The 26,603-nt window shown below is 41.1% G+C and overlaps 1 protein-coding gene across 5 annotated transcripts in view; it reads right to left on the minus strand.

Moving 5' to 3' along the window:
• Window positions 1–26,603, minus strand: part of GABRG3 (gamma-aminobutyric acid type A receptor subunit gamma3) — a 529,212-nt gene that overhangs the window by 66,508 nt on the left and 436,101 nt on the right. For all 5 annotated transcript variants that reach the window (XM_042840838.2, XM_065591293.1, XM_005283299.5 and 2 more), the window contains one exon: window positions 10,621–10,758. In XM_042840838.2, coding sequence (XP_042696772.1) covers window positions 10,621–10,758 — 138 coding nt within the window. The remainder of the gene's footprint in view (window positions 1–10,620; window positions 10,759–26,603) is intronic.

Raw genomic sequence — 26,603 nt, forward strand, 5'->3', positions numbered from 1 at the left:
CTCCATACCTGATTTTAACATTGAGAGGGAGGAAAATCAAGTAAGGAAGGATACTGCAATGGAGAAAGGAACAGCAGGAGGAGAATGGACATTGAGAGGAAGGACAGTATTGATAACAGTCAGATAGGTGACACTGGCAGTAGAATGACTGCAACCAATCAGGTGAGGAATGTCAGCAAAGCCAAGCAGCAACAACTTAGATGTTTGTACACCAATGCAAGGACCGTGGGTGACAAAATGGAGGAACTAGAACTGCTGGTGCTGGAAGTGAAACCAGATATTATAGGGATAACAGAAACATGGTGGAATAGTACTCCTAACTGGAGAACAGGTATTGAAGGGTATGTGCTGCTCAGGAAAGACAGAAATAAAGGCAAATGTAGTGGAGTAGCATTGTATATTAATGATGAAGAAGACTATAAAGAAATCAGAAGTGATAGAATGGATAAGACAAAGTCTGTTGGGGCCAAAATCAAATTGGGGAAGAAAGGTACTAGAGGTTCTCCTGGTATAGTGCTTGGGGTGTGTTACAGACCACCAGAATCTGGTTTGAATATGGATAGAGACCCCTTTAATGTTTTTAAATAAATAAATACTACTGGGAATTGTGGGATTATGGGAGATTTTAACTTCCCAGATATAGATTGGAGGACAAGTGCTACTAATAACAGTAGGGCCCAGTATCAGAGGGGTAGCCGTGTTAGTCTGAATCTGTAAAAAGCAACAGAGGGTCCTGTGGCACCTTTAAGACTAACAGAAGTATTGGAGCATAAGCTTTCGTGGGTGAATGCCCACTTCATCAGACACAAGAGTGACTTGCGTCTGATGAAGTAGGCATTCACCCACGAAAGCTTATGCTCCAATACTTCAGTAGGGCCCAGATTTTCCTCGATGTGGTAGCTAACAGATTTCTTCACCAAATAGTTGCTGAATGAACAAGAGGTGATGCCATTTTAGATTTGGTATTGGTGAGTAGTGAGGACCTCATAGAAGAACTGGTTGTAGAGAATAACCTTGGTTCGAGTGATCATGAGTTAATTCAGTTTAAACTAAATGGAAGGATAAACACAAATAGATACGCAACAAGGATCCTTGATTTCAAAAGAGCTAACTTTAAGAAATTAAGGGAACTAGTTAGGGAAGTGAACTGGACCAAAGAACTCAAGTATCTGAATGTGGAAGAGGCTTGATATTACCTTAAATCAAAGTTCCAGAAGCTATCTGAAGCCTGCATCCTAAGCAAGGGAGGAAATCATACAGAAGTGTTGCAGACTAAGCTGGATGAGCAAGTATCTCAAACAGGTGATTAAGAGAAAGCAGAAAGTCTACAACGAATGGAAAATGGGTTGGATCAGCAAGGAACACTACCTCTTGGACGTCAGAAAGTGTAGGGATAAAGTGAGAACTGCCAAAAGCCAAGCAGAGTTGAACCTTGCAAAGGGAATTAAAACCAAAAGGAAAAGATTCTATAGTCATATAAATAAGAGGAAAACAATGCAAGAAGATGTGTGATCGCTAAGCACTGATGATGAGGTGGAGGTTAAAGATAATCTAGGTATGGCCCATCACCTAATGAATACTTTGGCTCAGGTTTTAATGAGGCTAATGAAGATCTTAGAGGTAGTGGCAGAGTGACTTTGGGAATGAGGATATGGAGGTAGAGCTTAATGAGACTAAATTGGAAGGGCTCAGGTAATCTCCATCCAAGAATATTAAAAGAACTGGCATATGAAATTGAAAGCCCAATAGCAAGGATTTTAATGAATCTGTAAACTCTGGGGGTCATACCCTGTGACTGGAGAATTGCTAATATAGTTCCTATTTTTAAGAAAGGGAAAAAAGTGATCCAGGAAACTGCAGGTCTGTTAGTTTGACCTCAATTATATGCAAGGTCTTGGAAATTTTTTTGAAAGAGAAAGTAGTTGAGGACATACAGGTGAACAGTAATTCGGATAAAATACAACATAGTTTTACAAAAGGTAGATCATGACGGACCAACTTGATCTCCTTCTTTGGGAAGATAACTGATTTTCAAGACAAAGGAAATGCAGTAGATCTAATCTACCTGGATTTCAGCCAGGCAATACAGTTCCAAATGGAAATTTATTAGTTAAATTGGAGAAGATGGGGATTAATATGAGAATTGAAAAGTGGATAAGAAACTGGTTAAAGGGGCGACTACAAAGGGTCATACTGAAAGGTGAACTGTGAGGCTGGAGGAAGGTTGCTAGTGGAGTTCCTCAGGGATCTGTCTTGGGACTAATCTTATTTAACATTTTTATTACTGGCCTTGGCACAAAAAGTGGGAGTGTGCTAGAAAAATGACACAAAGGTGGGAGGTATTGCCAATACAGAGTAGGATCGGAATATCATACAAGAAGATCTGGATGATCTTGTAAACTGGATAATAGTAATGAGATAAAATTCAATAGTGCAAAGTGCAAGGTCACGCATTTAGGGACTCACAACAAGAATTTTTGCTATAAGCGGGGAATTTATCAGTTGGAAGAAACAAAAGAGGGTGGGTGTATTGGTTGATCACGGGATGACTATGCGCCGTCAATGTGATGTGGCTGTGAAAAAGGCTAAGGCATTCCTGGGATGCATCAGGCGAGATATTTCCAGTAGAGATGGGGAAGTGTTAGTACCATTATACAAGGCACTGGTAAGACCTCATCTGGAACACTGTGCAATTCTGGTCTCCCATGTTTAAGAAGGATGATTTCAAACTGGAACAGGTGCAGAGAAGGGCTACTAGGAGGATCCAAGGAATGGAAAACTTACCTTATGAGAGGAGACTCAAAGAGCTTGGCTTGTTTAACCTATCCTAAAGAAGGCTGAGGGGAGATATGATTGCTCTTTATAAACACATCAGAGGGATAAATACCAGGGAAGGTGAAGAGTTATTTAAGTTAAGTGCCACTGTGGAGGAGTGCAGTTCTGGAACAACCTTCCAAGAGGAGCAGTGAGGACAAAAAACCTAACTGGCTTCAAGACTGAGGTTAATAAGTTCATGGAGGGGATGATATGACAGGACTGTCTACAATGGCATGTGGCCCATCAGCGACTGCCAGGAGCAAAAATCCCCAACTGCTGGACACTAGATGGGGAGGTCTCTGAGGTACTACGGAGAATTCTTTCCCAGGTATCTGCCTGGTGGGTCTTGCCCACATGCTCAGGATCTAACTGATGACCATATTTGGGGTCAGGAAGGAATATTCCCCCATGATAGATTGGCAGAAACCCTGGGGTTTTTTTCACCTTCCTCTGCAGCACGGTGCACGGGTCACTTGCAGGTTTAAACTAGTGTAAATGATGAATTCTCTGTAATTAGAAATCTTTAAACCATGATTTGAGGACTCCAGTAACTCAGTCAGAGGTTTGGGGTCTATTTCAGGAGTGGGTGAAGTTCTGTGGCCTGCAATATGCAGGAGGTCAGACTAGATGATCCCGATGATCCCTTCTGACCTTAAAGTCTAAATAGCATATTTTCCCATCTAAAGCGATATACAAACTCAGTAAAGAAACACTGTCAGGATAAAAATCATAGCAACCAGCTTAGAGTGAAATAAGTAAAGTTTCTCTATAATCAAAATCATTCTTATTGGTTTTAATTGGAGGGCTAGATTCTCCTGGTGCACCCCACCCTATTAGCAGGTGCTAGATACCAGAGGAAGCTGAAGGTCAATTACTCTAGACTCACTGGAGGAGATACAGGTCATTGGATGCCACACATGGATATTAGGAAGCCAATATAATGCTGTTGTACCCTCCAACTCCCACTGACTGCCCTTCCCCTCCTATGGATCCCTGACCAAATGGAGGGCCCTCTGCAGAGACCAGGTATTGAGGAGTACGAGGTCACAGAATACCTTCCATGTAGCAACATGAGATCTGTGAGGGGAAGACACACACTGTGTATGCAATCCCATGGACCAGAATCTGTCTCGGATGTCCTGAAACCAAAGTTTCCCCAGCAATTTCATTTTAATGCTAAAGGGTTTGGGGTTTCAATATGCCCTGGCTGAAATAGACTGGGCTCCTGCATAGGGTAAAACTGTTAGAAACAGGTGCTGTTTTCGGATGATATGAAACATTTTTGAGACCCCATTTTTCTGCCTCAAATGATCTCGTTATTAGAGGTTAACCCCATGGAATGTTTTGCTGATGTACCCATGCTGGATCTTTTCAAGTCAGGCATTTAAAAGAGAGAACACACCCCACCGCGCCTGTCCTGTGAAGAGCACTCATGTGACAAGCACTCTTTGATGTGCCATCAGGACACAGTTGGGAGCCACCAGTGCTTTGAAAATGTCACTGACATTTAATAAACAATTGAGCTTCATGAATAGTCATTAAGTAAATATCTTTAGAGCTGGCACCTAGCTTTGGAGTGGGCATGGCAAAAAAGACAATTAAAATTATCTAGGCAGTGGTTCTCAAACATTTGTACTGGTGACCCCTTTCACATAGCAAGCCTCTGAGTGTGACCACCCCCCCTTATAAATTAAAAATCACTTTTTTATATATTTAACACCATTATACATGCTGGAGGCAAAGCGGGTTTGGGTTGGAGGCTGACAATTCACAACCCCCATGTAATAAACTCATGACCCCCTGAGGGGTCCCGACCCCCAGTTTGAGAATCCCTGGGCTATAGTGACAAACTGTAGGGTCTTGGACCATGTTTTTCTTTCACTAATAACACAAGCTCTTTTCTTCAATGCAAGACTTTGTAGTTGTGGATGGGAAGTACCTAGCATACAAGCTGCCACACATATACCTGCAAATCCTGGCGACAACACTGCTACAACAACACTGCATGCGAACCTGAACACAGTCACGCCTTACATGTGTGATTTAACTGATTCTAAATGCCTTCAGTTCTGTGGAGTAAGCTCGCTACAAATTCCACACTATCACAATGGCCCACTCCCTCAGGTCTGGGCTGGCAATCTGTTTGCAGACAACATCTAGGGCTATGTTGTTTCCAAATCCCAAGCAGACATTAATCTTCTTAACACAAAAATTTCCCTTCACTGGCGTTCTAAAGAGACAGCACACCCTGTAGTGCAGCTTGAATAAGGCAGCTAAGAAAATGTAGAAATTTAACACAATAGTTTTACTTATTGAATTTCCATGCTTGTATAATTTAAGCTATTTTAATATTTATATTGCCAGCCAATTTCTCTGCCATGCAAATAGTTGAATACAATAGTCGTAAATAAGCACAAATGCATTTCAGGACTTTTTTAGAAAATGTGCCTTTTCATAGTTATTAATATCTTTGTTCCCTAAAACAGAATAACATTTTACTAACAGTGATTAGCACAGAACTACTGTGTATGTGTGTGTCTATATTCCCAAATAAAAATAACAGCTAAGGTTACGAGTTGCCCCCCCAAATACATACAAATACCACATATTATTTTAAAAGACATGAATTTGTGTACTTATAACCTTAGCTGGTGATTGCAATGTTTGGGGATTTTTTTATAATGAGTGCAAAAGTACATGTTGCTCTGAGCAGCACCTCTTGGTTTTAATGATCAGTTAACAAAGTTTTGGTTTGGAGCATTGCTATGCTCTTTGTATTGCTAGTTAATGAGCCCAGTTCTCATTTACGCCGCACAAGTTTGGCAGATTAAAAGGGCCTTAAGTGAGTGCAGATATGATTTATGTGGTGTCAAGGAGCCAATCGCTCTCTCTATTTGGGTTGAATTCATGTCATAAAACCCTGAGTGGAGAAAAAGGATGTAGACCTTGAAGTGAAGGAGAGTAGACCAGGGAGCAATGAAGAACAACACTACAGCGGCAACCAGGATCCCTCAGCAACAGCTCCCCCACAGCTTCCTCTTCCTCTTCAGACCTCTGCTTTCCTTTTGCCCCACTGTGCTTTTAAATGATGATACTCTAAAAGATAACACTTAAGTGAACAATTCACAGCCAGCACACTGAGCCTGGGTTTAAGGATTACACAAACCGCACTGCAACAAGGTTACCCTGATATGAAAGTACAGAAGATTTTTTTCTCATGTGTAGTCTCCCTTTCCCACAGCCCAGTCCTAGAGGGCTAAATAGTATTCCTGCTGTTTTTAACTAGCCTAATCTCTCTCCTGATGGTCTTATACTCACGGCCGGTTCTAGAGGTGGCTGGGCAGAGTGCTTGCCCTACATGCCAACTTCCAGAGAGTACCGTACTTTTCATGGTTTTGGGGTTGTTGTTTTTTTGCTCCCTTCTAATTGGCTGCCCTTTTTTGGCTCTGTTGATTGTCCAGGGTTCATGTTTGGTGTTTTTTTTGCTCAGCTGGTGCAGGGGTGGGAGGTACTGAAAACGTTTTTCACTTGGCAGGCAAAAAGCCGAGGACCACCTCTATTTATAGAGATACAAATCTTCTTTGGCCCGCAGAGGTCATTAAACCCCAGATTACTCTTCCCCCTGAGTGCACACCACCGGGGCTGTGCTTTAAGCCTTTGATGATTTTGGGCATTGATTTGTTGTTGTTGTTATCCTGTTTAGATTCTAGGAATTGTGAAGTCCTTGTAGCAACCATCTTGTTACTTGTAAAACCCTGACCATGTCTACAATTACACAAAATGTATGTAACTCTCTAAAAGAGAAAGGTTTAATGGAATGTTGTCTCTGGGCTCTGCTAAGCTCATGAAGTGGTCACTTGATGGGCTAAATTATATTACAGGGAACGGGTTATACACATATTGGCCACCATGGCAATATGTTCCTGTACAGACTATCAGCACTCATGCTGCAAGTTTGCAGAAGAGAATATAGAGAGACACAGAGAGGTATACCGGTGATACTGACAAAGGTCTCACATTACACACACAATTCTGGAAGGAAGTAACTGTATCATAAAATGTCAGAAACAAACATTAGAAGTGAAAAAGACATTAGGCTAGTGAGTTCATCTCTTGGGAATGCAGGACTGTTTCCTACAGTATATTTTCTAATACTTTGTCTAATTTAGTTTTAAATGTCCCATGTGTGGGAGGTTTTCACAATTTTCCTGGGGAGGAACAGAATATAATTTTTTCCTGATATTCAGACTGCTTTTCTTATCTGAATTTCATCCCATTGTTCTTAATTGTACTCTGTGTATCACCCTCCATAATTCTGTTCTTTCCATGGGTCCTGATCTTGCAAAAAGATCAGGGCTGGTGGGACCCTTACAGTGTCCAGCAGATTTCATTGGACCTGCACAGAGAGAGTTCACCTCAGGCAAGTTCAGAGATTTGGTTTTCACATGCTTCATATATCTGTAGATTCCCAGCACCTCCCCTCCTCATCCATCTGTGAGCCAAAATTCATGAGTGAGATATTCAGCTGGTCTCTCTGCCTAATGACACCAGCTGAATCACTGGCCTATATACATTTCATTTTGTTACTTGTAAATTCATTTCTAAAGCCCCCTTGCAATTTTTGGTGCTCTTTAAAAAAAAAAAAACAACCCAGCGGTTTGGCAATAGTTTCTGCTATCATGATGGCCCAAAGTCATTATTATTATTGTTTCTGTATATTTACTATAACACCTAGAAGCCCAAGTCATGGGCCAGGGCCCCATTATGCTAGGTGCTGTACAAACACAAAACAAAAAGATGGTCCCTGCCCCAAAGAGCTTACAACTGAGGAACTATCATCTCCTTCTTCCCTGATACAATTGCCCCAAATTTCTAGCATATTGTAACTTTTCTGTATCTTAATTTAGTAATTTGTTTTATATTTTATTATTTAGTTGGTAATGATTATATTTTTTTCCTTTGGGCCCATCTACAGCCTAAATGGTGATTTGTTTAATTTTGATGACAACAATATCTTGCAGAACATTAGGACCTTTGGGAATTTGTAGGAAATTTTGACTAATTTGTGGAATACATCATACTGAAAGGTTGCATCATCTAGTGATACAAATCACCCGATAACCCAAATAACTCATTGCTAAGGGATGCTGTGAAGGCCAAAACTATAACTGTGTTCAGAAAAGAATTAGGTAAGTTCATGGAGGATAGGTCCATCAATGGCTATTTGCCAAGATGGTCAGGGATGCAACCCCATGCTCTGGGTGCCCTTAGCCCCTGACTGCCAGATGCTGGGACTGGACAATGGGGGATGGATCACTTGATAATTGCCCTGTTCTGTTCATTCCGTTTGAAGCACCTGGCATTGGCCACTGTTGGAAGACAGGATATTGAGCTAGATGGACCATTCTTATATTCTTATTTTCAAATACTGTACTGAAAAGCCAGTAATACTGATCCACTCAATGAATATCTGAATAGAGAAAACCTCTCTTCCAGGCACCCCTCAGTGTTTTATAAGGAACTCCCTCTACTTCAGATTGACATTTTAAAAATTTGACATAAACACCAGGTTTTAAGCTATCATGCCCACAAAGACCATATCAGAATCTGGATAGACAGGTTTGATCAGCACAATTTTCAAATGTTGGTACCTCACTATGGTATGCAAATCCCACATTTGGAAGCTCAAATCAGTATTTAGTGCATCAGTGCTCATTTTAAGTGCCCATCTGAACATCCAAATGTTAGATCAGTATATCCTATGACAGTGCTGGTGCATGAAAAATTGGCCTACAGTACATATCTAATGGCAGAAAAGAAATTTACTCCAGAGGTTGATTTTTGCTCAGAAGCATGACTGAGAAGTAGCAAGGGTAATGGGGGTAAAAAAGTAACGCCAGCTCAGCCGCTTCTTTAAATTATAACTTGGAGTCTATGAAGAGGAGGATAAAAAAGGAATTTGCCCGGTTACCTAGTTTATTATTTGTGATCTTAAATGACTATGTGAAGCTGGCTTCTGTCTTGTTTAAATAGAGCGGGTACGTGTATTTATTCGGATACCGCCAGCAGCTTCATATTTCAGATGGGGCTGTTCTGTGCATTTAACGAGATTTCTTGATGAAAACTGTCAAGCTGGCATGACTCCTGGTGAGCACAGAGTAGAAGTGGCAGGTCACTCACACTATCTCTAGCTTTCTCACCATCTCTCCTAATTAGTTTCATGCCTCCTGTCATAGATATTGGAACCAAAATGTATCCTGGGCTTGACCTTGATCAACCAACATCCAGATCACAGTTAACTTGCCTGAAGAACTTACACATCCATATTCATTATTCAGAAGCAGAACAAACTTTTACATTTGCTCCATTTGTTAACACTCTCCTTAGCCAGGCCATATACCCAAAAGACTTACTAATACGTTAATTGCATTTCAGTGACAAAACTGTCTGTCAGCCATGAGAATGCATTATTGATGCAAGAGGATGGGCCATAAATTTTCCACATTAAGCCCACAGATCAGTGTGTTTTACTCTTTATCCACAGTGTTCCCCAATAAATAATATAGATGCACTTAAATTCTGCTTTTTAAAAATTCATAATTGGTTAATATTAAAGCAGCAGACTGCTACTAACACCACTCGCCACATGTATTGATGTGTAGCTTACTTCAGTGTCATCTATAACCTTTGGATGGTGATTGACTTTTATGAGTTTTTTAATCTACCAAGTGCTGCGTCTATTGTTTATATTGTGTTACGTTTAACTTTACAATTTTAGCAATCTACGCCATTTAATGCATAGTTCATTTATTATTAATTATTATTATTATTAGACAGAAAAAGGTTCCTGTGGAAATAAAATGGCCATTAAGTTTTAATTAAAATCAATTGATAAGGTCAATGGAAAAAGGCATTCATCAGCTGGAGGTGTACCATGCCTTTGAAACATTAAGAAAAATACTCAAACAGTAGATGAAAGATTAACTTGTCATGAAAACGTTTAATTTTATTAGCTCTACTGCTATGCTCTGGGCTACGATAATAAACAGTCAATGTTCTTGACGCTTGCTATTTAAAAAAAAATCAATGATCAAAACATATGTCTCAATGCAGGGATAATTTAATAACACCTAATTGCAGAATGAGCATATTGTGGCAACTTAAAATGTAGTGTAAACAGCAGCTGCAAGTTAATATTATTCCTAGGTTGGTAATACTAGGAAGAGAGGAGAGGAAGAGAGAAGGGTTTTGTTAGAAATCCAAACAGTCAATTAGATTGAAGTCTGGATTTTGGCACTTTTCAAATGAACACTTGTAAACACTGTAATTCCCTGAATTCAAAGTGTACTTAAATGAAAACAAACTTTCAAAAAATGCCCAGTCTATTCCTCACTGCACATAGTATATTCTTCATCATTTTATTCGGAGTTCATAAATATCAACTGTAATTGAAAAAGGTGATCATTTTAAAAATCAATATTTTCTAGCAGTTTAAGGGCAACATTTTCAAAGTAGGGTCCCTAAAGTTAGACACCTACAGAGTTAGAGTCCTGAACATCTGAAGTTCCCACTGAAATTAATATTTGTGGAAAGCATTAGCCCTTAGTTTACCATGAGAATAACCTGACTGGTAAAAACAAACACAATTAAAGTCAAACATGTACAATAGATTGCAGTGTAGTAGATTAACTGCTGAAACCTGTCAGATTCAAAGCACAGATGAGATCATGTCATACACAGAGTGTAGAAAACTATATATTGAACTTCTTAACCTTGAGAACTGAGCATTCATTCAATTCCTACCTGCAGAGGTTTTCACAATTTCTGAAGTATTTCTGAGACCCATGAAGTCAAACTGATAGAGTCTCCAAGATTTCTGGTCTGCGGCCTCTACTGAGTTTTTCCTCCATCTGTAAATCATTTCTTCTTTAGGATAGCCATCTGTAAATTTTTTAAAAAAGTGTTATCTTTCTTAAAGAGATGTTGGAAAAATATATTTATGATTTTTGACAATTTGAGAATGTTAAAATTCTTGGGGGGCTCTGTTCCAGTTACTTTATTGATACGATTCAGCAGAGGAGAGTTTTATGGCATAGACAAGAAGAGCCAATAGTCCTGGCAACAATATGCTTATTGAAAAAGATGACTTTATTAATTCATTCACATACCCGGTTATATATTTCTACAGAGATAAAAGTTCAGAGGAAGTTGTTGGGAAAGGACAAATTAGGGCTGGTCAAAAACTTTCTGTTGAAAAATTTAAAATTAAAATTGTTTTTTTTTGTGGTAAATATCTGCTTTCCTAGATTTTTAAAATGATTTTTAATTGAAAAAACAAGATTGAAATGTTTTGCCTGAAAACTAAGAAATGGTATTATTTGGCCAAACATTTTTCAGGTTTCAGCAGGTTTCTGGTCAAAAAATGTTTGCGAGTTAAAACAAAAAAGTTGAGATTTTCCACAGAGGAAAAAAAAATTGATTAGCTCTAGAACAAACAGATCTTTCAGTGATGCAGATGTTTATACTAAATGAAGCCTGATCATATATGACATTAGTTTAGTGTGAAAGAGTCTCTGTAGTGGTTTATTTTACAAATAACCTTTCAGAATGCGAGAAGTTTCACAACAAAAAGGAAGATCTTTTTTGTTCAATGATGTATTATTTTTTTAAAAATAAACAGTGTATACCATGATATTTCCAAAATGAATTAAGCACAATGCAACCAAGCAAAGCTTTTGTCAGAACATGATTTCAACCATATTATTTCTAAAGGCCAGGGAATGCAGTAATGCATCACATGATCCATACAGCTGAAAGGACTTAAGCCTTCTTTTACCACTACAATAATAATTAATAATTATTAATTTGGCTGCCCAATATTTACATTTCCTTCTTTATTTACAGAATATTTAATTCTATATCTGAATGAGCAAAGACCTTCCAGAAATTCATTCATACAAACCATAACAATAAGAATGTCTAGAAAAGAACAATACGCCTTCACTAGTTAAGTCTATAGGCTTAGGTTCACAAAAGGGGTTAGGCACCTAAATTCCTATTTTAGGCATCAAAGTTCCAGTTTTGGGACCACTGCCATGCACAACCCCCAACCCCCCGGACCCTGTAGGAAGCTAAGCTCACTCAGCATCTATGTTCAAATAAAAGAAGTAAAGTAAAACAAAACAGTTTGGAGTGGGAGAGGACTTTCCTCATAACTTTCAGCCCATGGGTTAGAGTGCTCACCTGGTATGTGGGAAGACCCCCAGTTCAAGTCCCACCTCTGCTTGAGGGGAAAGAAGAGTTTTGAATTAGGATCTGTCACTTCGCAGGTGAGTGTCCTCACCATAGGACTCTGAGATATTCAGATTTTGTAATCTGAAAATAGGTCATGTACGATTTCTGAGATATCTATGGGAGAATTCTTCATTATTCTTTCAGCCACATTCAAAAAATGACTAGTTCAAACATGATTCAGCTCATAGTTATTTGTCAGTGGCCTGAGCAGTCTGTGGTCAGTCAGTAGTTTAAGAGGATCTAGTCCTCCAGTATTTTGTGAATTTCCAGATGCTTTTACTGCAGTGAAAGAATGTCAATCTGAACATAACAAGTCTCAGCATCAGTCATTGTCCTGGAACCATATGCACCAGAATTCAGTTGACCATCATGCCCTTGCAATAAAACGTACCTTAATCCAGAGTCACAGGCATCGGCTCTGAGAATGGTTGACTTACTTACATCAAAGAAGATAAACACTTATGACTTAGACAGAAGTTGTTTCACTCTATTGAATGACTGCTCTTATGTTCTGCACCAACGCTAGGTGCTTTCACTTTTCACTTAACTCAGAGGGTATCATTTTCTGCCAGGTTGACCACATATCTACCTAGATAGTGAATCGTACTTAGGATTTCTTTCCGTTTCGGAATGGATTGAGGAGGTTGCAAATACTTAATGGTTTCTTACTTTCTCAGCATCTGGGACTTTACATTATTCATTATATGAGGTCCCAAAAATATCTAGTTGTTTCCGGCCCAACAAGCTCTTTCACTTTGTACAACATCAGACTTTTAGACTTTATGTTTTCAAAAGACACTACACAGGTTTTTAAAATCAGATTCCTCTTCAGTACAGCCATGTACACAAAGTATTAGTTTATCTGTATAAATGTCTAGCCTTTCCAGGTGCTTCAGTAGTTCTGCCATTTTCCTGTGAAAGATCTCAGATGCACTAGTAATGCCAGAAAGAGGTCTGTGGTGAGACTACTGTATAAATGGAGTGAAAATTGTGGTTAACCTGACACTCTTTGGCTGTAGTGGAATTTGCCCCAAAACAACTGTGGCATCTAAAAGAGTAAATACTTGGGCAGCTACTTGGGAAAATGTCATCCAGTGTGGGATAGGACACATTTCTCTCTCTAGCCTGATCTTTCATTGAGATTCAGGTCATCAAATAGGCAGAATTTTCCAATTTGATTAAGCATTGGAATCAAAAGTATACACCAGTAATTGGGCTCTGCAATTTCAATAGCCCTCCATCTAATGATTTGGCCTATATGCGCTTTTACTTAATGGAGCACTGGAATTGAAATTCCACTTGTTCTTTGGCTGTGGCATGACCCATGACTTCCTAGAATTATCTGGGCAAAGGATATAAGAAAGATCAGTCTCATTTTCTTGTGACATTGCAACTCCTTCCACTTCTCTAGTGCAACAGATGGCAATGAATTAGCCTATCTTCTTGCCTTTGTGGCATTCAGCCATCCATGCTGAGCAATCAGTGGCATGTGTATTTAAGAACATAAGAATGGCCATACTGGGTCAGACCAAGGGTCCATTCAGCCCAGTATCCTGTCTACCGACAGTGACCAATGCCAGGTGTCCCAGAAGGTGTGAACCTAACAGGTAATGATCAAGTGATCGCTCTCCTGCCATCCATCTCCACTCTCTGACAAACAGAGGCTAGGGACACCATCCCTTACTCATCCTGGCTAATAGCCATTTATGGACTTAACCTCCATGAATTTATCTAGTTCTCTTTTAAACCCTGTTACAGTCCTAGCCTTCACAACCTCCTCAGACAAGGAGTTCCACAGGTTGACTGCACTGTGTGAAGAAGAACTTCCTTTTATTTGTTTTAAACCTGTTGCCCATTAATTTCATTTGGTGGCCCCTAGTTCTTATATTATGAGAACAAGTAAATAACTTTTCCTTATTCACTTTCTCCACACCACTCAATGATTTAGAATCTTTCTTTTTTATTTGGGATGGTTTACTATTCTGTGATAAAACCTTGCCCCAGAAGGAATGAGATTTAAATGCCTTAAAGTCATTTTATGACATCTTGATTGCCAGGCTTTGTATAAGTTCGGAATTATGTGCAGTTGATAAAGTTTTCTTCAAAGTCTGGTCATGTTCTAATGGCAAGATCAGATATTTATTTAAGAGCCCAAAGACACGTTTGTCCCTGATGTCTTCATGATTACTTTTTCCAAACACACAACTGTCTGCTAATCTAATTCATACAAATGCCATGTAAATGCTCTATTTTGTGTATGTGATTCCAAAAATATTTTATAGTGTGTACAGTCATCTTTAATTCTAATAGTAAAGTAAACATTACTAACTACTGAATATACCTTTGCCATATTTGAAGATGAACCAACTGAAAGGAGGAGAGTTTTCCAAGGGAAGATAAGGGCTTTTTTGTTTATTTGTTTGTTTTACTGTACTTCTCTTTTATTATTGTAAAAATTAAGATCATATTCTCACCCTATCTTCCTAAACTGCCTCCACTGTATTTTTAATCAATGTATTTAGAATGTTTTATAGTTATTCTTTGCATTTACACTGCAATGCTTTCCATGGAAACCAGATCATTTGGGCAGAAGCAGAGGTCTAGCTTTGAAAATAACTATGTGAAACAGTAGTCGACTTGCTTCACCTGCCTTGATTTTGCACTGCAGAAAACAGAAAAAACAGCAAAACAATACATGAAAAGTTCAATGGTTATTACAAATGTCTCCAAACAGAGATTAATCTTTCCCTTTTCCTGTTGGATTCCCTGGAGAAGATTAATACCGATTAAAAGCCCCAGCTTCCTGTGGAAAATGTGGTGTATTCTCCACTTAAAGCCAAATACTGCCATTGATCTGAAGTCAATAGAAGTGGTGTGAAAAGCGTGAGGATGGAATATGGCCTTTAATATGTTGGGCACAATGTTTTGCAACATGTGAATGCCCCACTTTGCAGTAGTTTTAGCCTTCTGTAACAATTATCAGGGGAAATGTAATATATATTTAATATAAATCCAGTATATTTTACCTTTGATAGTGAAGGGCTAGAAGCATTGTGACACTGGAAAGTATCAAGAATGGAAATCACACAGGGGCGATTAAATTCAAATTAGATACTCATATTTCACACCACAGGTTTACACACTTCCTCATACGTATTCAGATCTATTAGAGCACAGTTTGCTCATCACTTACATGGGCACAACTCTGTTAACTTCATCAGGACAGATACAGCGGGAGCAATCATTTCTGGAACACTACAGGAGAAATCTAGAATGTTTACCATGTAAAGTTTGACTGATTGTGGCACTGACATGCTGCTTGCCTTTCGGAAGGTTCCTTCTGCTGACATGATCATGATAGAACTGTTGGGAGACTTGGGCTCCAAGTTTGCATCAAATTTCCTACCTGCTCCCACCTTGATTTCCCCAAACAATTACTGTTTGTCTCAGCCTCTCAAGTCAATGCTCACTTCATTTTCCTATCCCTCTCTGCTGCACATATGGGCCTGTTGTGCGAAGTGATTAGAGATGAAAGGAAGATAATAAATTTGACAAGGGTTATGCTAAAGGACACAGTCAACTTGAATATCTTATTACAAGCTGAATATTTTGCTCAAAAAAAGTGTTGCAAGTAACACCAAATAAAATCGTAACTGAAAGAGTGGGGGAGAATCCCTTTTTTGGGGAATTTTTTAGCTTTGTGATGTTGACAGAATTCTTTTATTCTTTTTTACTGATGGTCAGTTCTACTTTATGCTCTTGCATAAGACAGGATAACATCACGCACATATACTGCAACAGGAAAGCTCACAAACCATTCTTCTTCAGACGTCCTCTGGGGAGGAGTCAATTGCATGTTCTTCTCCAGCCCATCATAGAATATCAGGGTTGGAAGGGACCTCAGGAGGTCATCTAGTCCAACCCCCTGCTCAAAGCAGGACCAATTCCCAACTAAATCATCCCAGTCAGGGCTTTGTCAAGCCGGGCCTTAAAAACCTCCAAGGAAGAAGATTCCACCATCTCCCTAGGTAACGCATTCCAGTGCTTCACCACCCTCCTAGTGAAATAGTGTTTCCTAATATCCAACCTAGACCTCCCCCACTGCAACTTGAGACCATTGCTCCTTGTTCTGTCATCTGCCACCACTGAGAACAGCCGAGCTCCATCCTCTTTGGAACCCCCCTTCAGGTAGTTGAAAGCAGCTATCAAATCATTCTTCTCTTCTGGAGACTAAACAATCCCAGTTCCCTCAGCCTCTCCTCAGAAGTCATGTGCTCCAGACCCCTAATAATTTTTGTTGCCCTCCACTTGACTCTTTCCAATTTTTCCACATCCTTGTAGTGTGGGGCCCAAAACTGGACACAGTACTCCAGATGAGGCCTCACCAATGTCAAATAAAGGGGAACAATCACGTTCCTCGATCTGCTGGCAATGCCCCTACTTATACAGCCCAAAATGATGTTAGCCTTCTTGGCAACAAGAGCACACTGTTGACTCATATCCAGCTTCTTGCCTCTGTGACCCCTAGGTCCTTTTCTGCAGAACTGCTATGTAGTCATTCGGTCTGTAGCAGTGCATGGAATTCTTCTTTCCTAAGTGCAGGACTCTGCACTTGTCCTTGTTGAACCTCATCAGGTTTTTTTTGTCTTTCCTAATATCCAACCTAAACCTCCCCCACTGCAACTTGAGACCATTACTCCTTGTTCTGTTATTTGCTACCACTGAGAACAGTCTAGCTCCATCCTCTTTGGAACTCCCTTTCAGGTAGTTGAAAGCAGCTATCAAATCCCCCCTCATTCTGCACTTGTCCTTGTTGAACCTCATCAGGTTTCTTTTGGCGCAATCCTCTAATTTGTCTAGGTCCCTCTGTATCCTATCCCTACCCTCCAGCGTATCTACCACTCCTCCCAGTTTAGTGTCATCTGCAAATTTGCTGAGAGTGCAGTCCACACCATCCTCCAGATCATTAATGAAGATATTGAACAAAACTGGCCCCAAGACCAACCCTTGGGGCACTCCGCTTGAAACTGGCTGCCAACTAGACATGGAGCCATTGATCACTACCCGTTGAGTCCAACGATCTAGCCAGCTTTCTATCCACCTTATAGTCCATTCATCCAACCCATACTTCTTTAACTTGCGGGCAAGAACACTGTGGGAGACCGTATCAAAAGCTTTGCTAAAGTCAAGGAATAACACATCCACTGCTTTCCCGTCATCCACAGACCCAGATATCTCCTCATAGAAGTCAGTTAGGTAGTCAGGCATGACTTGCCCTTGGTGAATCCATGCTGACTGTTCCCGATCACTTTCCTCTCCTCTAAGTGCTTCAGAATGGATTCCTTGAGGACCTGCTCCATGATTTTTCCAGGGACTGAGGTGAAGCTGACTGGCCTGTAGTTCCCTGGACCCTCCTTCTTCCCTTTTTAAAAGATGGGCACTACATTAGCCTTTTTCCAGTCATCCGGGACCTCCCCCGATCGCCATGAATTTCCCAAGATAATGGCCTATGGTTCTGCAATCACATCCGCCAACTTCTTTAGCACCCTCGGATGCTGCGTATCCGGTCGCATGGACTTGTGCTCATCCAGTTTTTCTAAACAGTCCCAAACCACTTCTTTCTTCACAGAGGGCTGGTCACCTCCTCCCCATACTGTGCTGCCCAGTGCAGCAGACTGGGAACTGACCTTGTTCATGAAGACAGAGGCAAAGAAAGCATTGAGTACATTAGCTTTTTCCACATCCTCTGTCACTAGGTTGCCTCCCTCATTCAATAAGGGGCCCACACTTTCCTTGACTTTCTTCTTGTTGCTAACATACCTGAAGAAACCCTTCTTGTTACTCTTAACATCTCTTGCTAGCTGCAACTCCAAGTGTGATTTGGCCTTCCTGATTTCACTCCTGCATGCCTGAGCAATATTTTTATACTCCTCCCTGGTCATTTGTCCAATCTTCCATGTTTTGTAGGCTTCTTTTTTGCGTTTAAGATCAGCAAGGATTTCACTGTTAAGCCAAGCTGGTCGCCTGCCATATTTACTATTCTTTCTACACATCGGGATGTTTTTTTCCTGCAACCTCAATAAGGATTCTTTAAAATACAGCCAGCTCTCCTGGACCCCTTTCCCCCTCATGTTATTCTCCCAGGGGATCCTGCCCATCAATTCCCTGAGGGAGTCAAAGTCTGCTTTTCTGAAGTCCAGGGTTCGTATTCTGCTGGTCTCCTTTCTTCCTTGTGTCAGGATCATGAACTCAACCATCTCATGGTCACTGCCTCCCAGGTTCCCATCCACTTTTGCTTCCCCTACTAATTCTTCCCGGTTTGTGAGCAGCAGATCTAGAAGAGTTCTGCCCCTAGTTGGTTCCTCCAGCACTTGCACCAGGAAATTGTCCCCTACACTTTCCAAAAATTTCCTGGATTGTTTGTGCACCACTGTATTGCTCTCCCAGCAGATATCAGGGTGATTGAAGTCTCCCATGAGAACCAGGGCCTGCGATCTAATAACTTCCGTTCATTGCCGGAAGAAAGCCTCGTCCAACTCATCCCCCTGGTCTGGTGGCCAATAGCAGACTCCCACCACAACATCACCCGTGTTGCTCACACTTCTAAACTTAATCCAGAGACTCTCAGGTTTTTCTGCAGTTTCATACCGGAGCTCTGAGCAGTCATACTCCTCTCTTACATACAATACAACTCCCCCACCTTTTCTGTCCTGCCTGTCCTTCCTGAACAGTTTATATCCATCCATGACAGTACTCCAGTTATGTGAGTTATCCCACCATGTCTCTGCTATTTCAATCACATCATAGTTCCTTGACTGTGCCAGGACTTCCAGTTCTCCCTGCTTGTTTCCCAGGCTTCTTGCATTTGTGTATAGGCACTTAAGATAACTCACTGATTGTCCTGCTTTCTCAGTCTGAGACAGGAGTCCTCCCTTTTTGCACTCTCCTGCTCATGCTTCCTCCCGGTATCCCATTTCCCCACTTACCTCAGGTGTTTCTTAGTAACAGCAGCAGCAAAGCTGAAACTGTCCACAACCTGTCTGCTGCCTCCCCAGAGAGGAAAGGGAAGAAGAGTCAGCTCAGGTACATTTGGTCATGTCATGCTCAGGTCTGCCCTAAAGACCTTCCTAAATATGAGTAGGAGAGCTAATGCCTGTGACAGTGGTAACTGTGTAGGAGACAGGGTGGGGTCAGGGGAAGTTCTGTCATTGAGTGGCAGAAGAGCCAAGTTAAATGTCAGCAGAAGGAACGTTCCGAAAGACAAGCAGCATATCAATGTCACAATCAGTCAAAATGTACATGGTAAATATTCTAGATTTGTTCTTGGGTGTTCCAGAAATGCTTACTGCTGGTGTGTGTGTGTTTTACTGAGTGAGGATGCCCCCGTTATGCAAGCAGAAGCTTACTTTTCAGAGGGGTAATGAACAAGCCTTACTCATGACTGACTGATTGTGGCAGTAACATGCTGTTTGTCTTTCAAAACACTCTTTCTTCTGGCATTCAACTTGGCTCTGATGTCACTCAGTGACAGAAAACCCCCACCTCTGAGCCCAGACAGTGGCTATGTCTGTCACCGCTGTCACAGGCATTAGATAGAGAGGCTGATGAGATCCAGAAATAGACCACTCTGATATGGCCATGCTACTGGCAATCAAGCAGGTTGTTGGCATTGTCTTTTTTTCTTGTTGGGGGAGGAGATGGGTGGTTTATAAATGCTTCTTTCCTTGCCTGCAGCAGCAGCTGCAAAATGAACATTTCTCTATCCAAATTACTAAACATCTTGCAGGGAGGAGAATCCATTTCCAAATCTCTCCAGGGTCTGTTCTTAGAAAAGTTGCATGTCTTAGGTATGCAAGACATGGCAGCTTCTAGTTAGCATGCTTAAAATTATGGTATCTTTGATACCACGATCATAAACTCTTTGAGAAAAATCAGTTAGACGACAGATAGATTAGATCCTCTTTCAATTGTTTGAAATACAAATTTCAGGAGATGTTGCAATTCTGCCAACAGATGCGTGACCAGAAAGGTTTGAATACAAGGACGTCACTAAAAGAAACCATCAGAATAGGCCAGTTCTGAGGGATGAAAACATGGTGTCACTGTGTTTTAGTGAATTACTAGAAACCTTGGCAGGAAACTGAATTAGATCACAACTAAAAGTAGATTGGTGGCATCCATATGTACAAATAAAGAGGATGATTAGTCCCTATTCACCCAGTCACTAGTTTTAAAACGTTTAACTGTGAGGCATTTTATAAGGCAGCTACAATTAAAGACACAGATATGAAAAACTGTAAGGACATTTTAAAAAACTTGAAATGATTTCTGTCAGCAGTTGGAGACAACTGTACTTAAACAATAACTACAGCAATTATGCCAGTTGCTCCTTCTAGTTTTCACTGGCAATTGATAGCTAATTAAACAGCACATTAGCAACACTGAAAAGCATGGGAAAACAAAACAAAAGAAAAAACTCAGTGTAATGGTGACAGGTTTCAGAGTCATAGCCATGTTAGTCTGTATCAGCAAAAAGAATGAGGACTACTTGTGATACCTTAGAGACTAACACATTTATTTGGGCATAAGCTTTCATGGGCTAAAACCCACTTCATCGGATGCATGAGGTGGAAAATATAGTAGGAAGCTATATATACACACAGAGAACATGAAAAAATAGGTGTTGCCATACCAACTCTAATGAGGTCCCACCTTAATTGATTAGTCTCGTTAGAGTTGGTAAGGCAACACCCATTTTTTCATGTTCTCTGTGTATATATATCTTCCTACTGTATTTTCCACTGCATGCATCCGATGAAGTGGGTTTTAGCCCATGAAAGCTTATGCCCAAATACATTTGTTAGTCTCTAAGGTGCCACAAGGACTCCTCATTTTTTTTTAGTGTAATGGGGAGAGGATCAAGTACAGACCTGAGATAAGTAGGAGCAACTCCCACTGAAGTTGATAGTATTATTATAAAATTATTATAAAAATGCCCAAAATATGCTGGTCACATTACAGATATATTATAAATTCAGTACCTTGCCCCAGAGAGTTGTCAATCCATTCTAAACAGATAAGGAACAGGGGAAGGAAAAGAATACATCTTCCCATCCTTCCTCTTTTTCCACTTTCTGTTTAGCCACCTTGCCTATTTTTTGTTTACCCAGGCTCATATTTGAAGTATATAGATGCAAGACCTGGCCATTTGGTCCCTTTCCTGTCATTCCCCAGTAGAAGTTCTGATCACTGCTCTCCAGGGCCACCTGGGGGGGTGGGGGTGGGGGGGCAAGTGGGGCAATTTGCCCCAGGCCCCGGGCCCCGCGGGGGGCCCACGAGAATATTCTATAGTATTGCAACTTTTTTTTATGGAGGGGGCCCCCAAAATTGCTTTGCCCCAGGCCCCCTGAATCCTCTGGGTGGCCCTGCTTCTCTCTGCAATTTGGCACCCGCAGTTTCAGTTTTCTTACCAGATACGACTTACCACAACCCTCCAAAGAGCTCTCAGTACCATTAACAGCTCACTGAAGGTGATTCTGCTGAGGATAGAGGGCTTTGAGCAATCACTGAGACACAGATCCTCAAAGGTATTTAGGGACCTAACTCCCATTGAAATCGATCCCTTTGAGAATCTGGGCCTGAGGCTTTGAGATTGTGCTCTGCACCGATGTTCTGTCTCTCCTATCTATCCAGCTGTTTAATTAGGTTCTTCTTCTAATGGAGCCCATCATGATAGTAAATCTCCCCAGCCCCCCAATAAGTGGAGATTATGAAGTTGACGCCCTTCTTTCCTCAAGGAAGTTGGAAATGTTTCGTTGTTTTTAATTATTTCCTCTCTTTCTCCTCCCTCTACTCCTATTATTTCTTTTCTACACTCACACTCTCTTTTCCCTTCTTGTTTTTATCCTGTTTTCCTCCTCCTTTTTCTGCAGTCTTCAGGGCACAATTTGGCTGCTGTGATACCTTAGGAAGAAGAGGAGAAGGTTTTTTTAGCCTCTATCATGACTGTGCTACAGGATAAGGAAATCTCTCTGTTGGAGTTTATTTATATCCAACCGTGTTCTCTACCAGCTACATTCACTTTGTGTTCCTTCCTTCCTGCTTTGCCTGAAAAGATCAGAGAACGATGGAAATTAGCAATGGTAAAGAGATGAAGGGTGCATTTAAACAATCAGGTTGAAGGTGGTAGCCAAATTGCCCATTCTTTAGTAAGTTTTCCATTAGGGATGCTCTGGAATTTGGCTCATTTGTGCCCAATTGATGAAATAAGTTTAGTTTGCAATTTGACATCAGGCAGTCACTACTCTTTTTGTAGCTGCTTGCACTGATCAATACACATAGCCCCATATCTATCTTGTAAAGTCACTATTTCCAATATCATAAACCAACCTTATTGTGGAACCACGTACTATAAATTTCATAAGAGACCCGACAGAGAACTGTTCCTGCTTCACCATCACAGCTTTGTCCTCTACCTTTATGTTCACAGAACTATTTTGCTTTTGGATTACTTTAGTGTCATGAGTGACACATTTTTGCCAAATGCTTGCTTTTTTTCAAACTTGGCATTGTATCTATTATGTTAGACACTTTTGTATTGGTTTGTAAATGTCTCCACATTTATTAGAAACAAATCTAGACTCATTTATTTATCCTGTATTCTGTCTTTGTTTTGATATACATTTTTAATTAAAGGGTTTGTTTTGGTTTGGTTTGGTTTTTTTTATAGCTTCTTAACAGTTTTGTTTGGGAAGCAATTTTTAGTAGCCCTGCATATACCAATTGTTTTTGCCCATAACCTTGCAGGTTACCAGAAATACCACAAATATTTCTCTCTCCTTTAGTCCATCTATTTACTGTTCAAATTCCCATGACTTAGATTTCTTTCTTAAGTCTTTAACATAATGATATATGACAGGTTTCAGAGTAGCAGCCGTGTTAGTCTGTATCCGCAAAAAGAACCGGAGTACTTGTGGCACCTTAGAGACTAACAAATTTATTAGAGCATAAGCTTTCGTGGACTACAGCCCACTGTGGCTGTAGTCAACGAAAGCTTATGCTCTAATAAATTTGTTAGTCTCTAAGGTGCCACAAGTACTCCTGTTCTTTATAATGATATATGGTATCACCTTGCAGCTGGCTTTTTGTAAATCAAATGTGATTTTCCGAAATGGCAATCTTGTTTGGATCACAGTACTTACGACACGTTTGAATGACTTATCTAGCAGATGTTAGTCCCCTTCATGCTCTCACTGCATGTATTGTAGATTAAAGCCTCTGGTTCTGCCACACACATGTAGCAGTGAGAAGCTTTTACCCTGTCCAGTTTCTGGGAAATATCACTTCAGAAAAAATGTGGAAGTGTTGCAACTACTTCTTCCAGTTCAGGTTTCTTTCCAGACTAGTGCATTCAGGCATTTTCCCCCTCCATTTTATCAGATATTTACTTTTTTCCTTTCATCAGCAAGGTAAGAGGTTGAATTTTATGCTCCCCATCTTTGTTCGGCACAACTAAAATACAAACAAACATAACAATTCACCCCCTGTTTCATAGCAGAGGTCAGTATCCTCTAACACAAAACATTACTGTTAAAGCATCGTCTGCTGTGTGGGAATAGCATGGCTGCTCAACCTTATTTCTGTAGGTTCTGGGAGGTGTGGCATACAGAGTAGCCTAGTAGGATGAGTAGCCAGCAGTGATTTTATAGGGCATGTCTACACTGCATCTGGGAGTAAACCTCCCAGCCTGCGCCAACAGAAACAAGCTAGCACTCTAAAAATAGCTGTATTGATGTTGTGACTTGGGCTGGAGCTTTGGCTATCAAACCCCCCTGGCTTCAGAGCCCAAGCTCCCGCTGGAACACAGCTGTTTTTAGAGTCTGTGGACCCGGACTGGGAGGCTCACTCCTACATGCAATATAGGCATGCCCATAGAGTTATCTTTCCCTGTTTCAATCATACAGGCCAAGGTGGGGGTCTCATTGACTATGAGGCTGTGGATAGAGGCGTTGGGGAAGGAGGACACATGGTATGAAGCAGGACTTTGGGGGCCTGCTGGCACACACTCTCCTTGCTGCTCTGTTCTTCTGCCCAGTGAGGAGTAGAGGTCTTAAGGACTACCCCTTGCTGGTGACCAGTGAGGTTCTAGCCCTGTGTCACTGGAGGCATGGGGAAGACTCAGTTGAGGGCCTGCTGCCCCGTACTCCAAAGTGCAGTGGGGGCACTCAGCTGGCTAATTAGAGCTGGGTGATTTTCTTTCCTCAGATAAGGCCGATTCGGGTCAACCAAAACATTTCACAAATTTATGTAGATTTTGGTGCCTTGTTTCTGTCTGACAAAAACAAAAAAACCCCAAAGCAACAAACAAAGAAACATTTGGAAATGTTGAAATGGTTCATTTTCTTATACCCAAAACATTTCAATTTTCCAGGCTAGAATCAGACACCATTCACAAAGCCACTGGACAAGGTGCCCCCCTTATACCTAATAATCCCGCTCTTAGACACTCATCTGGAATGTGGGACACCCAGATCTGAATCCCCATGCTAGAGCAGGGACTTGATCCCAGGTCTCTCTTGTCCCAAGTGATTGTCGGAGCCATCAGGCTATTGATTATTCTGGGGGGTGAGGGGATGCTCTCATTCTCTCCTGGTGAAACTGTTCCACTTTATATTAAATACCTGAATAGTTACTGCACCAGAGAATGACCAGTAACTCTATAGCCTGATGGTGAGGTTACTCATCTGCATGGGAGGAGACCTGGCCTCAAGTCCATGCTCCAGAGTGTTGATTCAAACAGGGTCTCTCCCATCCCAGATGAGTGATCCAACCACTGAGCTAGTGAGTAACAGGGGAGACCCAAAATGAAATTTTCTGACTTATCCAATTGCAATTTTTTAAAATTAATTTTGTTATGATTCAAACCTCCCCCCCCCCAACTTCCAATGAACGGGGGGGGGGGAATCAATTGTTTGTCCAGCTCCACAGCAAACATTCTCCTCCCTATTTCCTCCAGTTGGATAAACAACTTATTCTGGAGCAGATTTAGACCTGGTATATCTAACATGGCTTATGCTGAAAACACAAGCACTACAGGTCAGAAAAAAGTCTAAGGATTTGATTGTTAAAATATAAATTCAATATTTCTTTAAATAGAAAAGTGTGCCTTTTAGCAAATTAAAGTATGTTTGATCAGTTGCATTAACTAAAATTGAAAGAGAAAATAGACTATATCTTCAGTTTGCTGTTGGTTATCAGAGCACATTGTTCTAAATTATGGATTCTCCCTTTTTTTTTTTTCAGAGATGAATTCTGTATCAGCTTTTCTTTCCACAGCTATCCAGGGTGGATCTTTAGCCACATCACAAGATTTTACCTGAGATCTACAGACTCTGAGCAGCGGCATAACCGAGCATCCCAGGCAGATGTAGCTGATTCCAATCTTTGCATAAATGATGGATGTTAAATCAATTCTGAGAGATGGACTGGAAGCTAACATAATACAGTAAAAGCTGTGTTACCCAGCACTTTACCAACTGGAAAGCTCTATAAACTGACATATCTGATCTTCATTGAAAGTCCGGTATATAGTCCGGTTGGTGCAGGGCCTGCAGGCTCCTTACCTGGCTCCGTGTGGCTCCCCAGAAGTGGTGACATGACCCTGCAGCTCCTAGGCAGAGGAAAAGCCACAAGGTGTTTGGAGTACGGGAGGGGCTGCGGGGCTGGGGGTTGGGGGCAGGAGGGAACCAATGAGAGCTCAGCACAGAGCTGCCTAGAAGCAGCAGGGACATGTCGCTGCTTGTGGGGAGCCGCCGGAGGTGAGCACCACCCGGATCTGGCACCGCAATCCCCCTCCCATTCTGCAACCTCCTGCCCCAAGCCCCCTTCCGCACCCAAACTCCCGCCCTCTTAGTTAACTGGAATTTTTCACTTACCGGCACCCTCCCATTCATTCACTCAACATGCTGGATAAAAAAGCTTTTACTGTAAAACCAGAGAGACAAGGTAGGTGAGAGAATGTCTTTTATTGGACCAACTTCTGTTGGAAGAAAGTACAAGCTTTCGAGCTACACAGAACTCGTCTTCAGACCTGGGGAAGGAAATCAAAATGTCTGAGGGTTGGTCGGCACCTAAAAGTTAGGTCAACCTAGCTACAGCACTTAGGGTTGTGAAAATTTCACCCCCCCCCCCCCAAGAAATGTAGTTAAACCGACCTAAACCCAAGTGTAGACAGTGCTGAGTTGGCAGAATAATATTTCCATCGTCTTAGCTACTACCTCTCAAAGAGGCAGAATTACTACAGTGATGGAAGATCCCCTTCCCCTGTAAGTACATGTTTAGTCAGGATATTCCTGACGCTGTAGTCAGGGTATGTCTACATTAGCTGTGCAGCTCTGATGTTTCTAATGTAGACATACCCTGAGCTAAATATAAGTTGGGAGAGATTGTTAAGCATAAGGGGTAATACATGTTGTATGAGGCCACTTGAAATG

This window comes from Chrysemys picta, chromosome 1 (genome assembly GCF_011386835.1).
Source record: "Chrysemys picta bellii isolate R12L10 chromosome 1, ASM1138683v2, whole genome shotgun sequence".
Classification (NCBI taxonomy): Eukaryota; Metazoa; Chordata; order Testudines; family Emydidae; genus Chrysemys; species Chrysemys picta.